Source organism: Acinonyx jubatus, chromosome B3 (assembly GCF_027475565.1).
Source record: "Acinonyx jubatus isolate Ajub_Pintada_27869175 chromosome B3, VMU_Ajub_asm_v1.0, whole genome shotgun sequence".
Classification (NCBI taxonomy): Eukaryota; Metazoa; Chordata; class Mammalia; order Carnivora; family Felidae; genus Acinonyx; species Acinonyx jubatus.
In genome coordinates, this window is record NC_069386.1 from 25,609,780 (window position 1) to 25,635,676 (window position 25,897).

The window sequence follows — 25,897 nt, forward strand, 5'->3', positions numbered from 1 at the left end:
TAATATTTTAATTTTATATTCTTGTCTTATTGCATAATGTTAAACAGAAGTGAGAACAATGAGAATTCTTTTATTACCCTTCAGTTTAAAGAAACTAATCTAAATATGAAGTTTTCTACTATTTTTAAAAAGGATTACTTTCAAATTAAGTAAATTACCTTTTTTGTTTTCTCTATTCATTTAGATAATATACATATATTTTTACTTTCTCCATTATGAAGTGAATTACACTTATTGATTTATAAATGTTAAACCCAGCTTGAATTCTTAGAATAAATTTAACCATTAAATATTATCTTGAGTTATCAAGGTCTAGTCATAATAGGTACATTTACTCTTTTCCAGGCTGATCTCCATGGGCTGGGTTGATTGTAGGCTGATCTCTTAACATACATTGACTTTGTTATTTTTCAATACTTCTTTATCTCCTTTAGCTTTGCTGTTGATACTGCACTATAAGTAATCTACCTCATGTTATTTTCTTCTTTGATTATCTGTTCCAGCTCTTTATTAGACAATTCTGCTATATATAACCTCTTATTTAGGGGTGTGTGTGTGTGTGTGTGTGTGTATGAACATGGCTTATGATTTTTTTAATAATTAATATGGTAGCAATTATAGATGCCAGTTGCTGAGTGCTTTCCATGTGTGTGCCATACTTCTCAGAGACTTCCAAATACCTTATCTTATTTGCTTTAATTTGGCATTGAGACAACAAGTTATTAGGTGCTTCCATATTACTTTTTTATAAGATAATTTAGAAAGCTGACAATTTATCTCTTTAACCAGGAAAAAAAATATGTTTTGGAATTGTGAAATAGTTTGCTTACTTTTTGAAACCTTTGTGGAAATTTTTATTTTAATTGGGTTAAGATTACTCTGTACAACCTTTGATCAACACAATTTTAAACATAAAAATAAGGCTATGAGTCAAACTAAAATAATTTTTTTTCCAAAATGGAACTTTATTAAAATACTTATATCTTTTTTTAATGTTTGTTTATTTTTGAGAGAGATAGAGACAGAGAGTGAGTGGGGGAGGGGCAGCGAGAGAGAGAGATACAGAATCCAAAGCAGGTTTCAGACTCTGAGCTGTTAGCACAGCTAACAAACCCATGACCTATGAGATCATGACCTGAGCCAAAGTTGGACACTTAACTGACTGAGCCACTCAGGCACCCTGTAAAGTACTTATATCTTAACAAAAAAAGTTACTTCAAAAAGAAAAAAAAAACACAACAAAATGAAACGAGTAAAAAATGAGGTACAGAACTACTCCTGAGAAGCAAAGATCTGAACTTTTTTGTAGATGGGAAAACATCAATCTTAGAGAGCTGAGCAACACCAGAACAGTGCTATGTCACAGCAAATGTTTTCTGATGTCATATTATAGGAAAGACTTCTGCTCTCTACTGTCTTCTGCATGACTTTGGTTTTTTTGTTTTTGTTTAACGTTTATTTATTTTTGAGACAGAGAGAGACAGAGCATGAACGGGGGAGGGGCAGAGAGAGAAGGAGACCTGAATCGGAAGCAGGCTCCATGCTCTGAGCCATCAGCCCAGAGCCCAACGCGGGGCTCGAACTCACGGACCGTGAGATCATGACCTGAGCTGAAGTCGGACGCTTAACCGACTGAGCCACCCAGGCGCCCCATCCTCCTGCATGACTTTGTTGTTGTTATTCCTTCCTTGCCCCCAGAAAACAGAGAATTTGAGAAGACACATGGTATTAGAACTGTAAAGACTCATGGCTGAGATATGAATCCTTCTGACCATGCCAGTTGTATAATCTGAGACCATGCAAGCAAGCACTCTTTGAAGAGTGCGTGACTTCTACCTAGCCATTGTTCAATAATAATTCAATAAATAATTTAATTTTCAAAGAAGTATAATACCTGAAAGGGCAGAAAAGAGCCATTTTCAGCATGTAGCTTTTGTACAGAATAAACAGCAACTAATTTTCTTTTTTTGTTGTTGTTGAAAAATAACAAGTTATTTGCCTTTTAGGTTTTGTTTTCAATTCACCTCTCATTGTATTTAAAAGCATTCAAATGCTTTTCTTTTGCTGTAAGACAAATCAGACAAAGAAATTTTGCTAATTTATGTCATTCTTTTTCATCTTCTAACTTGAAAATATTTATTTGGTATTTTATTTATTTGTAAAAGCTATGACTATTAAATCCTTTTTTCTCTTAATATTACAGGGAATATTTATACAAAGATGCATTCTCAGAGCCAAAAGTAATCAAAGACCTTACAAGTTTGTTTAAAAAATAAACTCTTGCATCAAGGATTTCAATTTAAACCTAATCCTTGATGTCTCTAGGATTCAAATTTTTGGCAACTCTAAAGCTGTGGTAAAAGAGGGTCTGCTAAGGGTACCTGAGTGGCTGAGTCTGTTGAGCATCTGACTCTTGATTTTGGCTCTGGTCATGATACCAAGGTTATAGGCTCAAGTCTTGCATTGGGCTGTGATGCACATGAAGTTGGCTTAAAATTCTCTCTCTCTCTTATTCACTCTTCTAGGAGTGCTTCCCTGAGAGCAGCAAGTACAGAGACCCTTCTCTCAGGACAAAGGAACTGGCTGGCACCATTTCCCTCCCCAACCCCTCAGTATAAATACAGAGCCACCTACTTGCAGTAAATAGCACAGTGCTGACACTGGCTACCTAATTTGCCTAGACAGTCCTGCCCCCCAGCACTCTTGCCTGGACTGCCATTCTTGGGCAAGTGTGCCTCAGTCCCAGTGCAGTGGGCCCTTTCCCCAGAAGGCCAGTAGAAACCCCTGCCCACACCATGCATCCCAACCACAGAGTTCAGCAAGTCTTTAGTTCTAGTAAAAGCAGCACAAGGTTTTATTTAACAAGTAGACCAGAACACACCTAGTTAAAACTCACCACACTCTGGCCAGGGTCCAAACACTACCACCTGCAGGTAAGGAGAACCTCTGCAGATGACTGGCTTAAAGGATAGAGTGACCAAAACACAGCAACAGAACACAGGCTGCACTTACTAGAGACACTTCTTGAAGCTACAGGCCCTGAACACTATATGACTTCTTCTTCATAAAGCCATTACTCTCAGAAGCAGAAAACATAACAGCCTTTTCTAACACAGAGAAGACAGAGACTTAGACAAAATGCCAAGACAAGTGATTCATTCCAAATGAAAGAAGATAAGGTCACAGCCAGAGATATAATGAAAACATACATAAGCAATATGCTTGATGGAGATTTCAAAGCAACATCATAAAGCTTGTCACTGGGTTTGATAAAAACATAAGCGATATCAGGGAGACACTTACTTCAGAGATAAAAGAGTTAAAAAATAGTCAGAAATGAAAAATTCAATAACTGAGATTTGAAACACACTGGGTATAATGAATACAAGGATGGAAGAAACAGAGGAATGAGTAAGTGACATAGAAGATAAAATAATGGGAAATAAGGAAGCTGAACAAAAGAGAGAAAGAATTACGGATCATGAGAGTAAACAGAGAACTCAGTGACTCCATCAAACATAAAAACATTCATATCATAGGAGTCCCAGAAGAAGAAGAGAGAGGAAAGGGGGCAGAAAATTTATCTGAGGAAATCATAGCTGAAAATTTCCCTAATTTGGGGAAGGAAACAAATATCCAGATCTAATAGGCACAGAGAACTCCTATCAAAACCAACGCCAAGACATATTGTAATTAAATTTGAAAAATATAACAATAAAGAAGGGAATTCCTTGGGAATTTTCAAATTTCCCTAGCAACCTCTTGACAGGTTTTTAAAAATTTATTTAAATGTTTATTAAAGTAGCAGGAAGCCGTATAAATTTTACAGAACTAGTCATTAAGTGAAATATGTATATTAATTCATAAGGTAAATATTTTATAACTCATTTAGTCATTTGTATGTCATTTACACTAAATGGGTTTAGAGTTGAGAAAATTTGGAAAGATGGAGAGTAGAAGGACCCTGAGCTCAACCCATCCCAGTTTTACAACTACATATCCTCTACATCCAAGTCAATAAACCAGAGAGTGATCTGAATACTGGCAGAACAAATTCCACAACTAAATATAAAGAAGAAGCTGCATCTGAAAGGTTAAGGAGGTCAGAAAGGCAAAAGGAATCTGCCCCCAGGAAGGAGGGAGCTGTGCGCACAGAGAGGGCAGAAAAATGGGCCCTTGCACCAGGGACCTTACATGGAGAAGAAGAATAATCCCCCTTGGTTTAAAAACCAGAGGGGCTGAATTCTGTAATTTGGTAAAAACAGTGGGACTTGGAGCCTGGAGCTTTAAAAGTCAGCTGATTTAGTGCTGGGTGAGTTGGCGGGGGGGGGGGGAGGGGGTTCAGAGACAACAGCCTGCCCAGAGAAGGAACACAAAAATGACAATTTGCGTAATTCTGGGACAAACAGGGGACAGATCTGTTCATACTGATTTTGGAACATGTTGGGGGACTTCTTTGAAAAGGAGGGAGCTGGTAGGTGCCATTTTTAGCCCCTGCCTTCCAGCATAAGTACAGAGCCACCTGCAGGAGGCAGGTCTGCTCAGACACTTGTAGCTTCAACCCAGAGATCAGAGAAAATTGTGTTACAGTTTCACATGCATCCTGCCCAGTTGCATCATAGAGCCCAACCACATGCCCCAGCCATTGTTGTGCTCCATGACCAGCCACAGGGTAGAAAGTTGCCACTGCATGCCATGCACAGCTGTGCACCCCAGCCACCATCCCACTCTAAGCCCAGCCCTGCACAGCCATCACTCAAGCCACACCCAGCCTCATGCCCCTGGCCACCTCAGCACACAGCTCCCAGCTGCCACAGTGTTTTGGGGGAACCCAGAATAGGACTAGTGTGCCAATGCAAATTTTGGTAACAGTGCTGCCCTACTTCCAAGTTCCCCTGTGGGCATACCCCTTCAGAGCCGGCCTGCCTGGGTCCCAGTAACATCACAGAGAGCAAGCACAACCCACAACATGCAGACTGTCAATGCAGATACCTGAAAGGAAAAATGACTCAGACACAATAGCAGGGCATAAGCAACACACATAGGATATTCTCCTGAAATTCCAGTTTCTGGTAAACATGGGACAGTGCACTGCAGGGCATTCCAGGAACTTTTCTTCATAAAGTCACTACTTTCAAGAGAGAGGAGGGGCGCCTGGGTGGCTCAGTCAGTTGAGCGTCCAACTTCGGCTCAGGTCATGATCTCGCAGTCCGTGAGTTCGAGCCCCACGTTGGGCTCGGTGCAGACAGCTCAGAGCCTGGAGCCTGTTTCGGATTCTGTGTCTCCCTCTCTCTCTGACCCTCCCCCATTCATGCTCTGTCTCTCTCTGTCTCAAAAATAAATAAACGTTTAAAAAAAAAAGAGAGGACACAGCTGACTATCTTAACACATAGAAACAGACACAGAGAGGCAGACAAAATGAGGAGATGGAGAAATTGATCTAAAATGAAAGAACAGGACAAAGCCATGGCCAGAGATCTAAGTGAAAGAGATATAAGTGACATGGCTGATTTAGAATTTAAAGCAATGATCACAAGGATACTCACTGGACTTGAGAAAAGAATAGAAGACATGAATAAGACCCTTAGGACAGAGATAAGGAATAACATAACAGAGATAAATGGAGATAAAAGGCTTAATAAATGAAATGAGAAATATGCTTGATGGCATGAAGAGCAGAATAGAAGAAGCAGAGGAACAAAGTAGTGACATAGAAGACAGAGAAATGAAAAGAAATCTGCTGAAAAGAGAAAACAAAGAATTACACAAAAATGAGAATAGACCTAAGGAACTCAGGAATTCCATCAAACATAACAGCATTCATATTATAGGAGTCCCAGAAGAATAAGAGAGAGAGAGAAGGGAGCAAAAGTCTTATTTGAAGAAATAATAGCTGAATACATTCCTACTCTGAAGAAGAAAGCAGATATCCAGATCCAGGAAGCACAGAAAACTCCAGCCAAAATCAACATAAGTAGACATACACCAAGACATATTCTAATTAAATTGGCAAAATATAGTGATAAAGAAAAAATCTTAAAAGCAAAAAGACAAAAGAAGAGAGTAACTTAACAAAGGAAAACCCCAAAGGTAGGCAGAAGATTTTCAACAGACACTTTGCAAGCCAGAAGGAAATGGCATAATATATTCAAAGTGCTGAATGCAAAAAATCTGCAGCCAGGAATATTCTATCCAGCAAGATGTCATTCAGAACAGGAGAGATAAAGAGTTTCCCAGACTACTTAACCAGCCCTGTAAGTAATATTAAAAAGGACTCTTCCAGTGGAAAGGAAAAATCAAAAGTGATAGTATAAAGTTGGGAAAAACAAAAGAAGTAAAATAAACATTTCAGTAAAATATCAGTTAAGGAACTCACAGAAAAGTGAATGTAAAATATGACACCATATACCTGTAATGTGGTCAAGAACAAAAAGAAAAGAATGCGTTCAAACTTAAACAATCTTCAACTTAATATAGACTGCTATATGCAGAAAAGGTTATATACAAACCTAATGGTAACCATATATAAAAAAACACTAATTAACATGTAAATAATAAGGAGAAAGAAATATAAATATAGAACTAAACAAAATCAGCAAACCACAAAAGAGAGAAAGACAAGAAAGGATCAGAGAAAATCTTCAGAAACAACCACAAAACAGGGAATAAAATGACACTAAATACACATTTATCAATAACTGTTTTGAATTAAAAAGTACTAAGTGCTCGAATCAAAAGACAAAAATTGAAAGAATGGATTAAAAAAAGAACAAGACTCATCTATATGCTGCCTACAAGAGACTCATTTTAACCTAAAAACACCTGAAGTTTGAAAGGGAGGGATTGGACAAACAATTATCATAAAAAATTGATGTCAAAAAGCCAGAATAGCAATACTTACATCAGAAAAATACACATTAAAACAAGGAGTATAACAAGAGACAAAGAAGGACACTATATAAATAATAAAGGTGACAATCCAACAAGAAGATATAATAATTGTAAATATGTATGCAACCAACATAAAGCATTCAAATACATAAAATAATAACAAACAAAAAGTAGCTAATCAATAGTAATAAGATAATTGTAGGGGACTTTAACACCACACTTACATCAATGGATAGATTATCCAAACAGAAAATCAACAAAGAGAGGCTTTGAATGACACACTGGAACAGATGGATTTAACAGATATATTCAGAACATTCCATCCTAAAGCAGCAGAATACACTTATTTTCAAGTGCACATGGAACATTCTCCAGAATAGATCACATGTTAGGCCACAAAATAAGGGCTCAACAAATACAGAAAGATGGAATCCATGGCATGAATCTCTTCTGACCACAATGTTATTAAACTAAAATCAACCATAAGAAAAAAAATCTGGAAAGAACACAAATAAATGGAGGCTAAATAACATGCTACTAAACAATGAATGGGTCAACAGGAAATCAAAGAAGAAATTAAAAAGTACATGGGAACAAATGAAAATGAAAACACAATGATCCAAAACCTCTGGAACACAGCAAAAGCATTTCTAAGAGGGAAGTTTATAGCAATACAGGTCTCCCTCTAGAAACAAGAAAAATCTCAAGTTGAAAACCAAACCTTACATCCAGAGGAGCTAAAAAGAACAACAAAGAAAAACGAATTCCCGAGTTAGTAAAAGAAAGGAAATAAGAAAGATAAGACCAGAAATTAGTAAAATAGCGACTAAAAAGACAATAGAAAAGATCGATAGAACCATAGTTTGTTCTTTAAGAAGATAAACCACATTAACAAAACTTTAGGTACAAAGTCTTTAGTCACAGAGAGAGAGAGAGAGAGAGAGAGAGAGAGAGAGCTGAAATAAATAAAATCATAATGAAAGCAGAGAGTTTACAATATATACCACAGAAATGCAAAGAATATAAGAGACTACTATGAACAATTATACACGAACACATTGGAAACCTAGAAGAAACTGTTAAATGCCAAGAAACATACAACCTTCCAAGAAGGAATCATGAAGAAATAAAATACCTGATCAGACCCATTACTAATAAGGATATTGGAACAATATCCAATTTGAATTCAAATTTTTTATTTAAAAATTCCTTAATAATAGAAGCTCAGGACTAAACAACTTCACTTAATTTCTACCAAACATTCAAAGAAGAGTTAATATCAATCGTTCTTAAACTTTTCCAAAAAATAAAAGAAGAGGGAGCACATCCAAACTTATTTTTGAGGCCAACATTACCCAGCTATCAAAACCAGACAAAGACACAAAAAAAGGAAAATTGCTGGTCAATATCCCTGATTAATACAGTGAAAATGCTCAACAAACTATTAAAAAACCAAATTTAACAATACACTAAAAGGACCATACACTATGATCAATTGAGATTTATTCCAGGTTGCAAGAATGGTTCAAAATCTGCATGTCAATATAGATGATATACCACATTAACAAAATGAGAAATAAAACCATACATATCTCAATAGATGCAGAAATAACATTTGACAGAATTCAAAAATTATTTACGATAAAAACTCCCAACAGAGTGAGTATAAAGAGAATATTCTTCGTCATAATAAAGGTCATATGTGTCAAGTCCACAACTAACATAATACAAAACAATGAAAGGCTGAAAGCTTTTCCTCTATGATAAGGAAAAAGACACAGATGCCCACTCTTCCCAATTTTATTCAACATAGTATTGGAAGTCCTAGCCACAGCAAGTAGGGCAGAAAAATAAATAAAATGCATCCAAATTAGAAAAGAAGAAGTAAAACTGTCACTAATGGCAGATAACATAATATTATATATAGAAAACCTTGAACACTTTACAAAAAGCAGTGTTAGAGTTAATAAATAAATTCAGCAGTTACAGGATACAAAATCAACCTACAGAAATCAATTGCATTTCTATACACTAATAATGAGCTATCAGAAAGAGAAATATTTTTAAATCTCATATAAAATCACATCAAAGACTATAAAACACCTAGATATAATTTAACTAAGGAGATTAAAAACATGTACATTGAACACTATAAAACATTGATGAAGGTAATTGAAGACACGAATAAATCAAAAGATGTTCTACGCTTATGAATTGGAAAAATTAATATTGTTAAAATGTCCAACCTACCCAAAGTAATCTTGGGTATAGATTCAATGCAATCCCTATAAAAATTCCAATGGCATTTTTCGCAGAACTAAAGAAAAAAATTCTACAATTTGTATGGGAACACAAAATACTTTGAGTATCCAAAGCAATCTTGAAAAAGAAGAACAAACCCAGAGGTATCACACACCCTGATTTCAACTACATTACAGAACTATGTATTCAAAACAGTCTGGTATTGGCATAAAAATAGACATATAGATCAATGGAACAGAATAGACAACCCAGAAATCAACCATGTGTCAATGGTCAACTAAGTTATGGCAAAGTATCCAAGAGCATGTGGGGAAAGGAGAGTTTCTTCAATAAATGGTGTTGGAAAAAAAAACTGGACAGCAATATGCATAAGAATTAAATTGGAGGAGTATCTGGGTGGCTCAGTTGTTTGAATGTCCAACTCTTGATTTCATCTCAGGTCACAATCCCAGAGTTGTGGGATTAAACCCCACAACAGGCTCTGTGTTGAGTGTGGAGCCTGCTTGAAATTCTCTCTATCTCTCTTTTCTCTCTCTCTCTCCCTCTCTCTCTCTCTCCCCACCCCTCTCCCAAACTTGTGCTCTCTCCCTCTCAAAAAAAAAAAAAAAAAAAAAAGGATGGAACTGGAAAACTATCTTATTTCATACCCAAAAATTAATTCAAAATGGATTAAACAATTGAATGTAAGATCTGAAACCATAAAATTCCTAGAAGAAACATAGATGTAGATAGTAAACTTCTTAACATCAGTCTTGGTTTTGCTTATGAGTTTTTGGGTTTATACAAAAACAAAGGCAATAAAAGCAAAAATAAATAAGTGGAACTATATCAAATTAAAAGTGTCCATGGCAGAGGAAACCATCAACAAAATGAAAAGGCAACCTCATAAATGGGAGAAGATATTTGCAAATCATATATCCAATAAGTGGATAAATCCAAAATACGTGAAGAACACATACAACTCTATAGCAAAAAACCAAATAGTCCAATTAGAAAATAAGCAGATGATCTGAACAGAAATTTTCCCAAGGAACACATACAGAAGACCAACAGGTACATTAAAAGATTCTTGACATCACTAATCACCAGAGAAATGCAAATCAAAACAATGAGATGTTACCTCACACTTATTAGAATGGCTATTACCAAAAAGAAAAGAGATAACAAGTGTTGATGAGGATATGGAAGGAATCCTGTGCACTATTGATGGGAGTGTAAGTTGGTGCAGCCACTATGGAAAAGAGTATGGAGTTCCTCAAAAAACTAAAAATAGAACTACCATATGATCCAGCAATTACACTTGTGGGTATTTATCTGAAGAAAACAAAAAGACTAACTCCAAAAGAGAGCTGCATCCGCATTGCATTACAACATTATTTACAATAGCAAAGATATGGAAATAAACTAAGTGTCCATCAACAAATGAATGGAAAAAGAAAATGTGGTTTATATATACACAACAGAATATTATTTATCCCTAAAAAAAGAATGAAATGTTGCTTTTTGCAACAGAATGGATGAAAATGGTAATGTATATTCTTTTTTTTATGATTTTCATCATAACATTTTCTTTGCTCTTGCTTACTTTATTGTAAGAACACAGTATATAATACATATATATCACACAAAATATGTGCTAAATGACTATCAGTAAGCCTTCTGGTCAACAGTAGGCTATTAGTAGTTAAGTTATACATAACTTTTTGACTGCATGGAATGGTAGCTTCCCTAACCCCCGTGTTGCTCAAGAGTCAACTGTATTACTTTTTCTATGTATAAAGGTAGCATAAATAATAAAATACTTAGGAATTAACTTAAGCAAGGATGTGAAAGACTTGTACAATGAAAACTACAAAATGTAGCTGAAAGAAATTACAGAAGAGTTAAATCAATGACAAAATATTCCCTGTTCAATGATTGGAAGACCTAATATTGCTATGATGCAAATTCTACTCAAAGGGATATACAAATTTAACACAATCCTTATCAAAATCCCAGTGACATTATTTTCTACAGAAATAGAAAAACATTTTCCAAATTCACATGAATCTCAAGGACCACTGAATACCTAAAACAATCTTGAAAAAGAAGAATGAAGTTGGAGGACTCACACTGAACCACAGTAAACAAAATAGTGTGGTACAGGCATAAAGACAGACTAAAAAGCCTAGAAATAAATCCTTGCATATATGGTCAAATGACTTGCCAAAGATGCCAAGATCATTCAGTGACAGAAAAAAAAAGTATTTTCCACAAATAGTGTTTAGAAAACTGTGCATTCATATGCAAAAGAATTAACTTGAACCTTTACCTAACACCATATGCGAAATGAACTCAACATACATCAAAGATGTACATGTAAGAGCTAAAACTTGAAGAAAATAACATAGAAGAAAGCTTCATGACTGAATTTGATAATTGGTTTGACAATGGTTACTTGCAATGTACACCAAAAGTACAGGCAACAGCAACAAAAAATAGACAAAGTGAACTTCATTAAAATGTAAAATTTTGTGCATCAAAAGACACTCTCAATCGAATAGAACAGCAACACACATAATGGGAGAAATATTTTCAAATCATATATCTGGTAAGAGATTAATATACAGAATATATTAAAAAAAACCTCCTATAACACAAAAATGAAAAAAAGAAATAATCCATTTCAAAACTGAGGAAATCTGTGTAGACATTTCTTGAAAGAAGATATAAAAAATGGCCAATAAGCACATTATGTGGTGCTCAACATCACTAATCATTAGGGAAATGCAAATCAAAATAACAGAGACTTATAAAACAAAAAACAAAAATGGAAAACAGGTGTTGAGGATGTGTAGAAATTGGAACTCTTGCTCTTAGGAATGCAGAATACTGTAGCCACTATTCAAAACAGCATGCCAGTTTCTCAAAAAATTAAATATGTATTGCCCTATGATCCCAAAACTGTACTTCTGGGTATACATAGAAACGAATTGAAAGCAGAGGCTTGAATAGGTACACCAATGTTCATAGCAACATGGTTCACAATAGTTAAAAGGTGGAAACAACCTACATGTCCACATACACATGAACGGATAAACAAATTTTGACATATACATACTGTGGAATGTTATTCTGCCTTAAAAAGGAATGCAGTACAAATATGTGCTATAACATGTATGAATCCTGAAAAAAAATTATGCCAAGTAAAATGAGGAAGACACAAAGGAAGAATTATTATATGATTCCACTGATATTACATACCTAGAACAGTCAAATTCTTCAGTGACAGAAAGTAGAGCAGTAGTTAACAGGAGCTGAGGGTGGGTTATGTAGTAGTTACAGAGTTTCAGCTGGGAATGATGAAAAAGCTCTGAAGATGGATAGTGGTGTTTGTTGCACAACACAGTGAGTGAACTTAATGTCACTTAATTGTACCCTTAAATAGATTTAAGTGTAAATTTTATATTATATTTTACTGGTATTAAACAAAAGATTATTGTTAAAAGACAACTGACTAACAATTAACCTATGTAGAACATGTGTGACAACAGCAGCAAATAGGACAGAGAAAAAATAGAAGCATTTTGTAAGATTCATAATCTATACATGAAATGATGTAATTTAAAGGTAGACTATATATTATTTTAAAGGTATCTATTTTAAACCCTAAAGCAACTTGGGGCGCCTGGGTGGCTCAGTCGGTTGGGCATCCGACTTCGGCTCAGGTCATGATCTCAGGGTCCGTGAGTCCGAGCCCTGCGTCGGGCTCTGTGCTGACAGCTCAGAGCCTGGAGCCTGTTTCAGATTCTGTGTCTCCCTCTCTCTCTGCCTCTCCCCTGCTCATGCTCTGTCTCTGTCTCAAAAATAAATAAACGTTAAAAACAATTTAAAAAAATAAATAAATAAACCCTAAAGCAACTAGAACAAAACAAAATAAAATAGATACAACTACCAAGCCAGTGACAGAGAAAAGTGAAATCAGAATTAAAAATTGTAAATCTTTTTAAAAAACTCAATTGGTTCTATTTGTCAAGTAACATAATTTTTTTTAACATTTATTCATTTATGAGAGACAGAGACACAGCACAAGCAGGGGGGGAGCAGAGAGAGGGAGACACAGAATCCGAAGCTGGCTGCAGTCTCTGAGCTGTCAACACAGAACCTCATGTGGGGCTGGAACTCACAGACCAGACCGTGAGATCATGACCTGAGCCCAAGTCGGATGTTTAACCTACTGAGCCACCCAGGTGCCCCTATATTTGCCAGGTAAGGGGGGCAGATTGAAGGGGGCAGACTAAGTGTAAAAAGAAAAAAATGTTCTAAGGAGCCCATGCCCACAAGTAGAGTGGGGTAGGATGAGAGGATGGGTATGTATGCTTATTATTGCTAAATCTGTTTTCTATTTTTTCTCTTTTAAGAAAAGCCAGAAATTTAAAGTAGTTATTTACTCACTCATTTGCTTATTTACTTATTCATGTGAAGCCTGGTTTTTAATTGTCTCTAATATATTTTAAAGTTTATTTATTTTGGAGAGAGAAAGAGAGAGAGAGAGCGCGCAGAGTGGGGAGAGGGGCAGAGAGAGAGAAGAGAGAGAATCCCAAACAGGCTGTGAACTGTTAGTGCAAAGCCCAAAGCGGGGCTTGATATCATGAACCATGAGATCATGACCCGAGCTGAAATGAAGAGATGCTTAACTGAGCCACACAGGTGTTCCTCTAATTTATATTAAAACAATGCTGGCTAATTAAAACATGGCCAGCTACATAGTATACATAGTATACATGTAGCCTTCAGATTGCTAATATGTGAGCTCTAACTTAAATAAAGTGAAAATAAAATAAATACATGATGGATTGAAAACACAGAGTATGCTTTCTGTGAATGGAGCATTTATTACTTACAGCATCCTGTACCTTCTACCCTTCTTCCTACTCTTTCTTTTGCTTGTTCTGATATTTTCTGTCAAAATTCTTTTTCTGAGTCCAAATCAGTTGTCATCTTTTCCTAGAAATTTTCCTTCTTCTAGTCAGACTTGACCTTTCTGTTTCCTTAACAGTGAAAACTCTCTTGGGGTGCCTGGGTGGCTCAGTCGGTTAAGCATCCAACTTCAGCTAAGGTCAGGATCTCCCAGTTTGTGAGTTTGAGCCCCGCGTTGGACTCTGTGCTGACAGCTTGAAGCCTGGAGCCCGCTTCAGATTTTGTGTCCCCATCCCTCTCTCTGCCCCTCTCCTACTCATGTTCTGTCTCTCAGAAATAAATAAACATTAAAAAAAAAAAAGACTCTCTTGTTTCTATTTGGGCAAAGCACTTAAAATTCTGCTTTGAATACCTGAGAATCAATGAGTTTATCGTTCCATTAATGAACTATTTATTAAATTCCCACTGTGGGCTGGCACTGTGATATTCTTACCTGTTTCTGGCCTGGATTTCTCTCCTCCCAACACTTTTTTTTTTCCCCTCTACAATTCCCAGGGTGAATCTCTTCTACAATCATGTCCTTCCTCGGACCAACAAAACTATTCAGTAGCTTTTTCTTGTTGGCAGGAGGAAGTTAACTCCTTAGCTCCACATTTCCTGTCTTCTTTAACCTGGCCTCTGTGTATCTGCCTCATCTTACCTCTTGCTTTCTTTACCCTCATTTTTAATAAATACAAAATTACATGCAGTTCCACAAAAATGCTTTATGTTGTTAAATGGGCTCTTGGCTTATGACATCCTCTACTCAACTTCTTGTCAAGCTGTTTCCTCATGGTGACATTGCTTCCCATGTTTTAGCCATCTCTGCAACACCTACTCACACAGAGCCTTCCTTCCCTGTCTCTGTTTTGGATGGCATACAGTGGATGTTATTGGGGCAAATGCTCCACCCATTGCCTAGCATCCCCAAGTTCGGCTATTTTAGGCTCTCACACTGGAAACTAAATTAAAAGTGAGACTGGTTAACCCTGAGGTTATGTAGAACTGGGGTGCCCTCTACTGCTTTGCAGAAGTGTAACTATGTGTCATTCAATAAAAGGGCAAATATTAATGGAATAAATGGGAATTCAGTTGATAGATCATTACTCCTCAGGGCAAACACTGAATTGTATATTAAAATAAACATTTTAGTTTATTTTAGAGACTGCGTTATCATTTTATCACAGGGAGACGGTAAGTATCTAAGCCCCATGCTTGAATACAATTTTAAAGTTTAGATTTTACTTAACAATGTCCATATATTCAATAATATGTACTGAAATTAAAACTGATAAAAAACTTACCCAAAATATGGAAATTTTTAAAATAATTCATCAAAAGAATATAAATTCACTTATAGTTATATTTCATTATTTGTCCGTGACACCTTGATAAGGTATTATTGTGAAGAATTAATGTCTGTAACTCTCACTAATCCAAAAGTAATTCCTGGCATATCCACAAATTTTTTTTTTGCATAAATTTCTGAATGGCTTTGTTTCATAATCTGTAAACTTTTGGATTCACTAGTTTTTTGAACTCTTTCATTTACCCTACGATGTTTAATCCTGAGAGAAGAGCAGCTATCACAGGTATCTCCGAACCTAGAATCCTAACACCTAATAGGTGATAATTACATTAAGTTGATTCTGATTGTTTTTAATTTAATGATTTTGACCATCAACAAACTGATCAGTGTTATCTCTTTTGAAAAATTAAAAAATGAAGAAATGTATGTGTTCAAGTTAACCAGTTTAGAACCAGAATTTCAAATAAGCCTTTTATGTAATTTGTATTTCATGTAGAACCACTAGAATCAGAATGATTTAATACTGTGGCTAAATGTATGTTCAGAATAACACCTCTTGTATATTTGCAACATTCATACCTTTTTATGTCCTATTCAGAAATATATTTACAGTTACTTATTTTTGGAGAATCTTGGAATTTTTGAAATGTGTAAAAGTACCAGCAGGTAGCTTAGATTTGGAATACAGAGTGTTAGGCATAACTGAAAAATACAGTGACTTCACACACTGAAAGGTTAAAGATCCTTTCTGAAGCAGAGTTAGAAATTTGCCTTTTCTCACAATTATTCTGTTAAGTGACTATAAACAATGCAGTGTCACAAAAGATACAGGATAATAGTATAAATCTCATCGTGTTCTTGGCGGTTTAACTTTAAATCTTGAACATTTTCTCCTGGAGGCTTTCATAGTCAAGAGGCATCCACCTCCTGGGTAAACAAGATGCTGCAATCTTAAATTTAAGGAAGGTGCTTGCTTTTGCATCCATCTTGTTTTGTCGCTTGAAGGGGACCTTATTTCCTTCCAGTTGTCATTAGTGCCACCTCTTTGCTCTGCCCCACTGAGACAGAGACAGACATACTCCTACAAACCCCAGTGTTGAAGCCCTTGTGTGCATGGGTGCAGTGCACCCATGTCTGGGTCCTAGGAGCGCTCCTTGGCGAGCTTCCTCCACTCAACCCCAGGTCTATTCTCAGGTCTTCAGACCCACAGCCCCTTGTCATTGACAAGCGGCTTCTTGTCAAGAAATAACACTTCAGGAAAAAACAAACAAACAAACAAAAGCCAAATGTATACTGCAAGTAGGTAAGGGTTTAATTCTAATTTAATCCAGTTTTGCTCTGGCTTTCCCTCCTGTAGCAATGAATTGCAGATAAAATTATTTTTTAAAAAGCCTCATAAACGGGTTTATTTCTAAAGAGAATAGGAGATGAGGACATGGAGGATTGTGTTGAAGACTGAGTAAGGACACCAGGTTGGGGAGATGCTCAGCGTTGGACTTAAAAAGAATAACTCCCAGCACTGGCCCTGGCTACAGCCTTGCTGACACTCCCTTCCCAGTTCTTCTGTAAAAACGGAAAACCAGTGGTTATTACACAAGGCACCCAGTATGTTCCTGAAAGCCATCAAGAAACTTCAGAAGTATGGCCTATCCCAAACCAGGCCAAGCCTCTGGCGCTGAACCCTTCCCCCTCTGTTGAGCCGGCCCGAGGGCGCATTTGGTGAGAGTCTGGCGGCCTCTACCGGAGCGCCTCTGCAGAGGAACGTTCTTCAATCCCAGAGACGACATGTGGCGCTCAGGAGAGGTGAGAGCGAGCGCGAGAGTGCACTGGGGGCGCGGGGGGATCTGCAACGGGGCAGCGCGCGGCCTCGGGCGCGGCGCAGAGCGGGGCCGCAGGGCGGCGGCGGGAGCGCGGGGCGGCTGATCCGCTCGGCCCAGGAGAACTGGGCAAGTTCGCGCTGGCAGCATGGGGCGGTGACGCCGCACCGGCCTTCCGCGCCTGCCAGCCGGGGGAGAGGAGGAGGAGGCGGAGGAGGAGGAGGAGGCGGCGGAGGCGGCGGCGGCGGCACCCTCGCCGACGGCTTGCCTCCCCGGCAGTGGGGTAAGAAGATGCGGTCGAGGGTGAGAGGAAGGGCGGCCCCGGCCGGGCACGCATCCCTCTCCTCCGGGCTCCGGAGCCTCGAACTGCAAGGCTGGAGATGGGAGGTGGAGAGCAGGCGGGGCGCCTGGGGCAGCCTGGAGCGCAAACTTTCCCCCGGCGACTGCGGGGGCAAGGCTGAGCGGGAGGGCAGGGGCGGCCTGAGCTGTGCAGCTCTGCCGGACGGGGCACCAGGGCGCAGCTACCGCGGGCCCGCGGGTAGGACTTGGGGGGTGGGGACACCCGCCGCCGTCCCTGGAGCCGGAGGGGCGAAATTGCCCACCTGGAGGGCCCCGCCAGCCTCGGGGCTCTGAGGCGCGTGGTGTCCCGGAGCTGCTGGCGGGGTGGGCGCGGACTCCGCGGGGGTGTAGCGCGTGGGTCGCGCCGGCTTCTTGAGGCCGGGGGTCTCAGAGCCGCCGCTGCAGCACGCGTTTCTCGCTGAGGAGGCTCAGACCTGAGGCTGGAGCAGGGGAGAGTACGAGGGCCAGCAAAGAGCCGGGAAGGGTCGGCGAGACTGAGGCGCGGGGCGCGCTGCTGCGGACAGGGCGGGAGGCCGACCCTGCCCGGCCGCCGGCGCCAGGGTGGCCAGGCTGCGGCTCCGCAATGCTGCCCCTGAGCCCACCTGCGCCCGCAAGATCCCGCCGCGGTCAGGGGACCGTGGGAGAGGAGCCTCTTTTTGGGGGTCCTGGATCAGGGCTGAGGGCAGTAGGAGGCGCCGCCGGGGCTTCCCGCATGCAGCGCGGAGTGCTCGCCGCCCCGACTCCGGCCCGGGTCTGGCGACAAGGCTTAGGACACGCGCCCAGGAGACCACCGCATGGCACCCTGCCCTTCTTGACACGAGGGCCTTCGCTTCTGAGGTGGAAGTACCTGTTGTATGTTTCCCAGTTCTGGAGTTTGCCTGGGGTCTCCTTGGGAAAATGTTCCTTGTGAACACGCGGTGTTCCTCTATCATGTGCACCTATTTGCGTTATGCGCATATTGAGAAATATGTTCTTTCGCTAAGGTTAGTTGCAGAGCCCAGGGACTGTGCCTGCCTGGACTTCAAATGCATTAATTAGGGCCCGGCACAGAGCTGAGAGACTTCCCCAAATGGAAGGATTATTAACTTATTTAGTTATGGGGACAGAATGCTGAGAATGTGGCCACCCTCTTTTGAAAGCAGTTCTTATATTATCGTGATCCTATAGAAGCTTTGTTTCTTAAATGTGCCTTTTTTCCCCTCTTTCCACATACTTTCTCTCAGCACATTGCAGAACAAGGAGTAGCTTGCTGGCTTTGAACGCGTGGCAAATATTCAGAAAGGTAAAATGATTCCACTTGTGGATTTGACAAATGCAAAATAAGTTGATCAGATAACTTCAGATATTTGTTCCAATAATAGGACTAATCGGTCATTTGATAATAAGCTGAAAAGTAAAACAAAGTAAAACGTGGAAAAATAAATTAGGAGAATGAGTCTGCACTCTGAGTAAAAGTAGAAAGAAATTAAGACATATTGTAACTCCTTTCCATGTCCCAACTTACTGCCCAGTGGACATAGGTAACAGCCTGCTGTGGAGCCGTGCTGGGGAAGGACAGCCAGGTTCCTTTCTTTGTAAATTGTGCATACTAGCAGTAGGATATGATTTCAGGAATGGACACAAAAAAATTCACATTATATGCTTTTCCCTGTTGTGTACCTTTCAGCTTCAAGATCAAGTTGAAGAAAGGAACCGTTATTCCAAATTCATCTGCTTCGACTATTATTCTCATTGGGAATGGACAATGGAATGTTTTCTAGCTTTATCATGATCAAAAACCTCCTTCTCTTTTGTATTTCCATGAACTTAGCCAGTCACTTTGGGTGAGTTACCATCTATCTTTTATTTTATGGTTTTCAGTGCACAAGTGCCTTTAAGACACTTTGCTGAGTAGTACATCAACAAACCTCACTTGCCGTCTTTGCAGTCCCCTGCCCTTCAGTTTATTGTAAATAAATAGAGTCCTTGTCCTATACCACACTGTCATTTTGAGCAAGGCTGTGCCACGTTTGGGGTCTCTGAAGTGAGTCAGAGAAAAGAGGCAGATTATGTTTTCAGAAATGGAGGCAGAGGTGGTTTCAGAATCAGCTGTGTTTTCTTCTACTTAGGTTAAAACAAGTTTCATAAGCTCGCAGGCATAAAGGAGTTACTGCTTGTTGGACAAGACAATGTTCAATGTTTTGATTGCCCTCCTTGGTTCCATTATGCAAAGGGATTGCCTTTAAAGGCAAGCCCATGCTATGTGGAATTGACAGGACTTGGCAGCGGTTCTCGCCTGATCCAAAGGCCTTGAACTGTAGCCACCTGAATGCAAGTGGAGACACTAGAAACTACGCGTGTCTGAAGGTCTGCAAGACACACCTGGGCATAGGGCATTATCGATTCCTTTAAGCTCTTTCATTTCAGCCTTAGTATCAGGGTACGCATTCTATGATTTTTTTTCCATCAAACTAGCGATAACAAACATTCCAGGTAAATGTTTGTATAGGTGCTGATATTCCTCCACACTTTTCTCCTCCCCAAAACCGTTCCAGCTAATCAAAAGGATTGTAACTTGAAGTTGATGGACCATAATTAATAAATTAAATTTAATGACAAAAGTTGCCAAGCACTTGTTCTGTAAAAATCAGCTCCAAAAATTCCACAGTGTATTCCGCACTGATGTAAATCAGAGAAGGATCTTAAGCACACAGTGGCTCTGCTACCCAGAGACCCCTCTGGGCCACACCTCTCTGGCCATTAAGGAAGACCCTCTTAAGGTACATGACATTCTCTGTCCTCTGGACATTTTCTTCTCTTCTGACATTTCCATGTCTCTACCGAGGAGTGAGGTTTGTGACCATCCCCACATGGGGACCGGTACCCAGGTCAGTGAGGGGCATGCCTGTCCCTCAGCACGGGACATGCCTATGTTGCAGCCCTTTCAGCCATTCAGAGTATTCCCTTGGAACAGAGCATTCATTGTTATTCTTGCTTTGCTGGTCCTCTTGAGTGGACACCTTGCCTGCCCTGCCTTCAGTTTCCTTATCTGTTCAATGAAAATTTTCCTTTCCAAAGTCACTTCCATCTGTTAAGTCCTATAAAGTATGTTGTTCCAGGTGTTCCCCTGAAAGCTGCGTAAGTAAAATCATAACACAGTGCTTACATTTCCAAGTTAATACATTAGGTAGTATGTTTACTGACATACTGCATATATTTAGCAATATTTAAGAGGTAAGGAATATGCTAGGATTGGAAACATGTTTTCTTTTTAAGATTTTGGTTGAATGTATTATCGTGCTTTGCATACTCATGAAGTTTCTACACTTCCTGGTGGATGCAAGCCTGAAATATGAAGTAATGTGCATATGGAGGCTAACCATTAGACACAGCTATACTTTATTTCTTACTTAATTTGGTGGTTTTCTGAAGTTAACTTCAAAATAGAGAGATAATTGTTAGTTTCTGGAAGCTAACATTGAACAAGTGGTATAAGACCCTTCAACTTCCCTAGAGAATTAGCTGCTGGAGGAGTTTTGAATTTTTAAGGCATATGCTCAATAGTCCATCCTAAAACAATGCCTGCTAACTGCAAAAAATACATGAGACACAGAATATCAATTAAAAAAATCCTTAATTCCCCCACACAGAAATTATCATCCTTTGTATTTTGGTGTCTTCTTCCCCTTATTTCTATGGATATTTTTATATAGTTGGGATCATACCGCACCTTCAGTTTTGTACTGTGCTTTTTTTTTTTTTCATGTCGTTTTGTTATTACAGACTCTTTAATATTTATTATTTTAAAAAGGATGAGTATTATTACAGTGCATGAATGCTTCATCATCTAGTATTTTCCTAATTTGGGATGTTTATATTCTTTCCGATAACGCTGTTATAAATTGTCCTATAGTGAACATACTTGCGTATAACTATTTTAAGTATTTGAAACTATTTCTATTAGAAGATATTCCTGTAAGTGGAATTTTGCGTCAGGTTTCCAGACTGCTTCTAACTTGTGATCCTGTGGGTTTAGTTGCATTTAGTGAAGTAGGGTGTCTAGCAAAATGGGAATGGGGATTTCAAAAATCTGGCTAGCAAGGTGTGGCTTTCAACAACCAGCCACAAAAGACATTTTAACATCTGGGAGCACAAGTTTCTATTGATTTCCTTTATTATACGAGGCTCCTCTCACTTGCTTATTACTTTAAATGTACTTAAGAATGATTTTGTTAATTGCAAAAAAAAAAGTTTCTTAACACTCATTTGACTTAAAATCTTGACAACACAATAGCTATCACAATATGGAGCACCTATTGCTATGTTATCTGTTTTAGGTAAATCCTAGGAGGAACCTTACAAGCTAAGCATCATTAGCCCAGTCTTATAGTTAGAGAAGGGAAAGTCGGGGAGCGGGGTTAACCCAGGCAGTAACTGCTAGGATTTGTTACTTAGCACTCCTCAGTGATTTAACCCTAGTGGTCCTTGGCCAAACAGAGCTTGCTAGTAGGTCTGAGTCAAACAAATCTATAAAGGAAGGGAATGTAATTCTGAAAGCTATTCCATGCAGTGGGGTAGAGAGTGTTTTTTGTTTTGAGATTAGGGGGGAAAAAGAGTAGTGGTAAGTTCTGTCTTTCCTCCCTAAAGAGTTTGTGTGATTGGGTTCCAAATAGAGATGAAAGAAGAAGCATGCAAGGTCCTAACTTGAACATTTTAGGACAAGAGAAATACTGACTCCTGCAAATACATAAAAGAAACCAGACAACTGGTGGAGGGTAAAGAGGGTTACACAAGACTGGTCAGTGAGCCAAAGGAAAGAGGCAAGTGTGAGCTTTTGTGCATATACAAGGTTATACTCAGTGTTTGTGACAAGTATGTGGATTTGGCAATCAGAAAATTTATAAATCTGATAAGTAAAATATATTTGGTAATTATATGACAATTAATGTGAAATTGATTTTAAAGTATATGAGTATTGTTTCTTTTGCTTCTCTCGATTTGATTAGAGTCACCAGCAGCTCATTTTCAATAGCCTTTATAATTCTTTTATTAGTTTTAAGTTACATAACAGAGCATGAGTCAAACATATAATGGGACAGAGGCCTTATTTAACTGTCAGCCTTATGCTATGTCACATTTGGAGACTGAATCATTATAATTATTTTAATAAGACCAGTAATCAGAAGTACAGGGTATAGAAAAACTAACACAGAAACAATATTTGAATCAATGTAATATCAAAATGCATAATATTAAATTTAAACTGGAATTAATTTATCATCATTTGAAAAATCACTTTATCGGAATCAATTGACAAATGATAATTATAAGATAAAATTGAGTATTATCAACTTAATAATAGTAAAATATGTTTCCATTCATTTATTTGTATTAAATATATTTTAGAGGTTTATCTATTGGAAAAGAAAAAGTGCATTAGAATTTTATTACATGGGAGCTACCATTCCAATGTACTTTGGTAAACAGTGTTTTATAATTAGCAATTAAAAGCAGACTCTTGTAGAAGTAACTTATGAAAATGAATAGATAAAGTTATTCTTTATCTGACTACATGCATGTGCTAACCTGTACCTTTGGTTTCATGAAGAGAGCTTTTTCATACACATTCTCAAGGATGGTTCTTTTCTTTTAGCTTGAGCAGAAAGTGCAATCTCTGATTCATTCAGCTACTCACAATGTCTTTTTAAATGGCAAGTTCTCTCTTTTGAATCCCCAGATGGCAAGTTCTTCCTGTACTGTGGCTGCAGGTTCATGAGGTCCAGGACAAATGGTCACTGTAATAATTATCAAAAAGCACACAGAAGCACCACCTAAGCAGTTAGGACACTGGCAGGTGATGGGACATCTTAAGTGCAGGGTGCAGAGAAGGCCAGAGATCAGAAAGGTAGATCTTGCATATAGCAAAAATTTGGTGATTAAGGTGATTAAGGTCTTAAGGTGATTAAGACCTTGCTACAGAGTAATGCCCAACATTTTTTAAGGTACCAAAAGAAAATACTTCCAATTACATGCTCTATAGAGGAAACTTTTAGCATGTTCCTCATGCCAACAGGCAGTGAGCTTAGCAAAGCTTAGGAGGACAGTCGGCCAGCACCAACCTAGCCGACCCGGTCTGGCGATCAGCTCCAAGATGAGTCACTGGCTTGGTTCAAGGGGAGAAGGAGAATATGGGCTTTTGGATTTTTACAAAGGTGCGATTGCATAACATGCATATTTTAATTTGTGTGAAATTTGAGAACAAAATATTAGAATCAAAAGTAAAAAGAAATCTTATGATAGAACTCTGTTGGTAGCAACAATAATTACCATTGTTTGTATGGGTTTATATTTCCTTCATTTCTAGAAAGCATTTCCAGAAAATGTACTATTTAATTTTCTACTATGAAAAAAACTCCTTTTGTAAGTGAAAAGAGTTCAGGCTGGAGAGCATAGGGAAATGTGTCTCATTTTCAGAATCAGGATCTATATCAGGCCTCAGGGCCTGGACCAGTGCTCTCCATTGCAGGACCTTCTCCAGAATATCTAATATTTAAGGTGCAATCAAAAGGGAAAGGATGAGGGTGGAAATCTATAGATTGGGAACAAAAGAATGTCCTAATCTAGAACTCAAATAACACTGTTCTAAAGATAGTGTGTCTGCCACAGCTCAAATAAAATCAAACACAAAATATGTCCTATGAAATAAAATATTATAGAGAAGGGATATGATAGTAAAAGTAAGATATGCTAGGAAACAGGCTTTAGCAGTTCACTGAAAACTCTATTTCATTTGTATTTATTTAACAAGTTATTTCAAAACCAAAAAGCAAACCTAAAAATAAATGAAATCCAAGACCAGATCATTTTCAATTTTAACAAAACAAAAAAATTGGGCCATCACTCTATAATCAAACTAGATCCTATTCTAGGACCCCTGTTAAGTTTATAGAGATAGCACTAGGTATCACTTTGACAGAGAGCAGTCAGGCTGCTCTGATCTCTGTTGCTGCATGCTCACTGTGTGGCTACAGAGGAATTTCTAAACCTGCCTGCAACTCAGTTTCCTAATCTCAAAGTGGAGTTAATAATGGATCCTACGTCACAGGGCTGATGTGAAGGATATGTTGCTGAATGTATGCTAAATGCTGAAACAAGGCCAGGTAGGGAGGAGTTGCTAAGTATAGGCTAGCTATCTTTCTGGATGTTGTGACCAGGAGACACCCAAAGTTTGCTAGACCTACAGGGTAAGCTTGGTGCTGGGCCAGGGCCTAAGCATAGCAAAGTCAATAACTTTAATCACGTCTGCAAAGTCTTCTTGCCATATAATGTAGTACATCCATAGTCACAAACTGAGATTACAATGTGAGCATCGTGGAGAACATTGCCCTGCTGCTAGTAGCATCAATGTGTATTGAGTCCTCACTATGTTCCAGGCACTGTTCTAGGTGCTGAGTTCCTGTGGTGGGCAGAGTAGAGCATGCCTTCAAGGAGGGTGCATTCTGGTTTTTACATGTCAGTTGGGTCACAATTGCTATTAAGAATTATTTAGAGTAGGAGACAGTGAGTGTACTGAAGGTAGATGCTTGAACAAACATCTGAGGGATGTGAGGATGTGAGCAGTGCGGTTCATGGAGAAGGCTGAACAAGTGAGAGGAGGAGCGAGTGTATCAGCATGCTTGGATGGTAGGCACAGCAAGGAGGCCAGGATATTGAAAGGAAAGACTGGTAAGAGGCATAATCAGAGGGGCAGTGGGGCAGTGGGGGAAAGGGTCATATGGTGGAAGAATTTGTAGGCCATGCTAGGAAGAGCAGCTGGCTCTTATTTTGTAAGTCAAAGAAGGTCTGGGATTAGTTTTAAATAGGAGTGAAGTATGATCCAATTGAGGTGTGACAGTAATGTGACTTAAACTTTAAAACTTGCTCTGGCTGCTGAGTGGAGGATAGAACAGAATCTGGGGCAGGGGTGGTTAGTAAAGGAAGGAGCAGTCAGGGCAGTTAGGAGGTGAATGCAGTGACCAGGGGAGGGATGATTTTTGGCCAGTGGGGTTTGTTAGTAGATTGACATGGGCATGAAAGAAAGGAGTCAAGGATGACCCCCCCTCCCCCCACTGGTATTTGATCTGAAAACATGACAGATTCAATTGCCTGTTGCTGAGCTGGAGAAGACAGTAGTTAAAAAGGTTCTAGTGAAAATCTTCAGTGCAGTTATGGACATGTTAAGCCCTGTTAGATATCCAAGTGGCCAGACAGCCATTGGATACAGAGGTCCAGAGTTCAAAAAAGATTGGGGCTAGAGACATTAACTTTAAGTTTTTCATATATGGGAGATATTTAAAGCCATTAGATTGGTTGAGATCATTTA

At 38.8% G+C, this 25,897-nt stretch overlaps 1 protein-coding gene across 2 annotated transcripts in view; it reads left to right on the top strand.

The window, feature by feature from the left end:
* The first annotated feature begins 16,837 nt into the window (after positions 1–16,837).
* GABRA5 (gamma-aminobutyric acid type A receptor subunit alpha5) overlaps positions 16,838–25,897 on the top strand; it is an 81,457-nt gene continuing 72,397 nt past the window's right edge. Inside the window, exons 1-3 of one of the 2 annotated variants that reach the window (XM_015064108.3) lie at positions 16,838–17,203; positions 18,780–18,838; positions 19,223–19,379. In XM_015064108.3, coding sequence (XP_014919594.1) covers positions 19,294–19,379 — 86 coding nt within the window. In that variant the 5' untranslated portion in view covers positions 16,838–17,203; positions 18,780–18,838; positions 19,223–19,293. Of the gene's footprint in view, positions 17,204–17,436; positions 17,501–18,779; positions 18,839–19,222; positions 19,380–25,897 lie in introns of those variants that run through there. The other variant, XM_027067868.2, reaches the window with a different exon arrangement.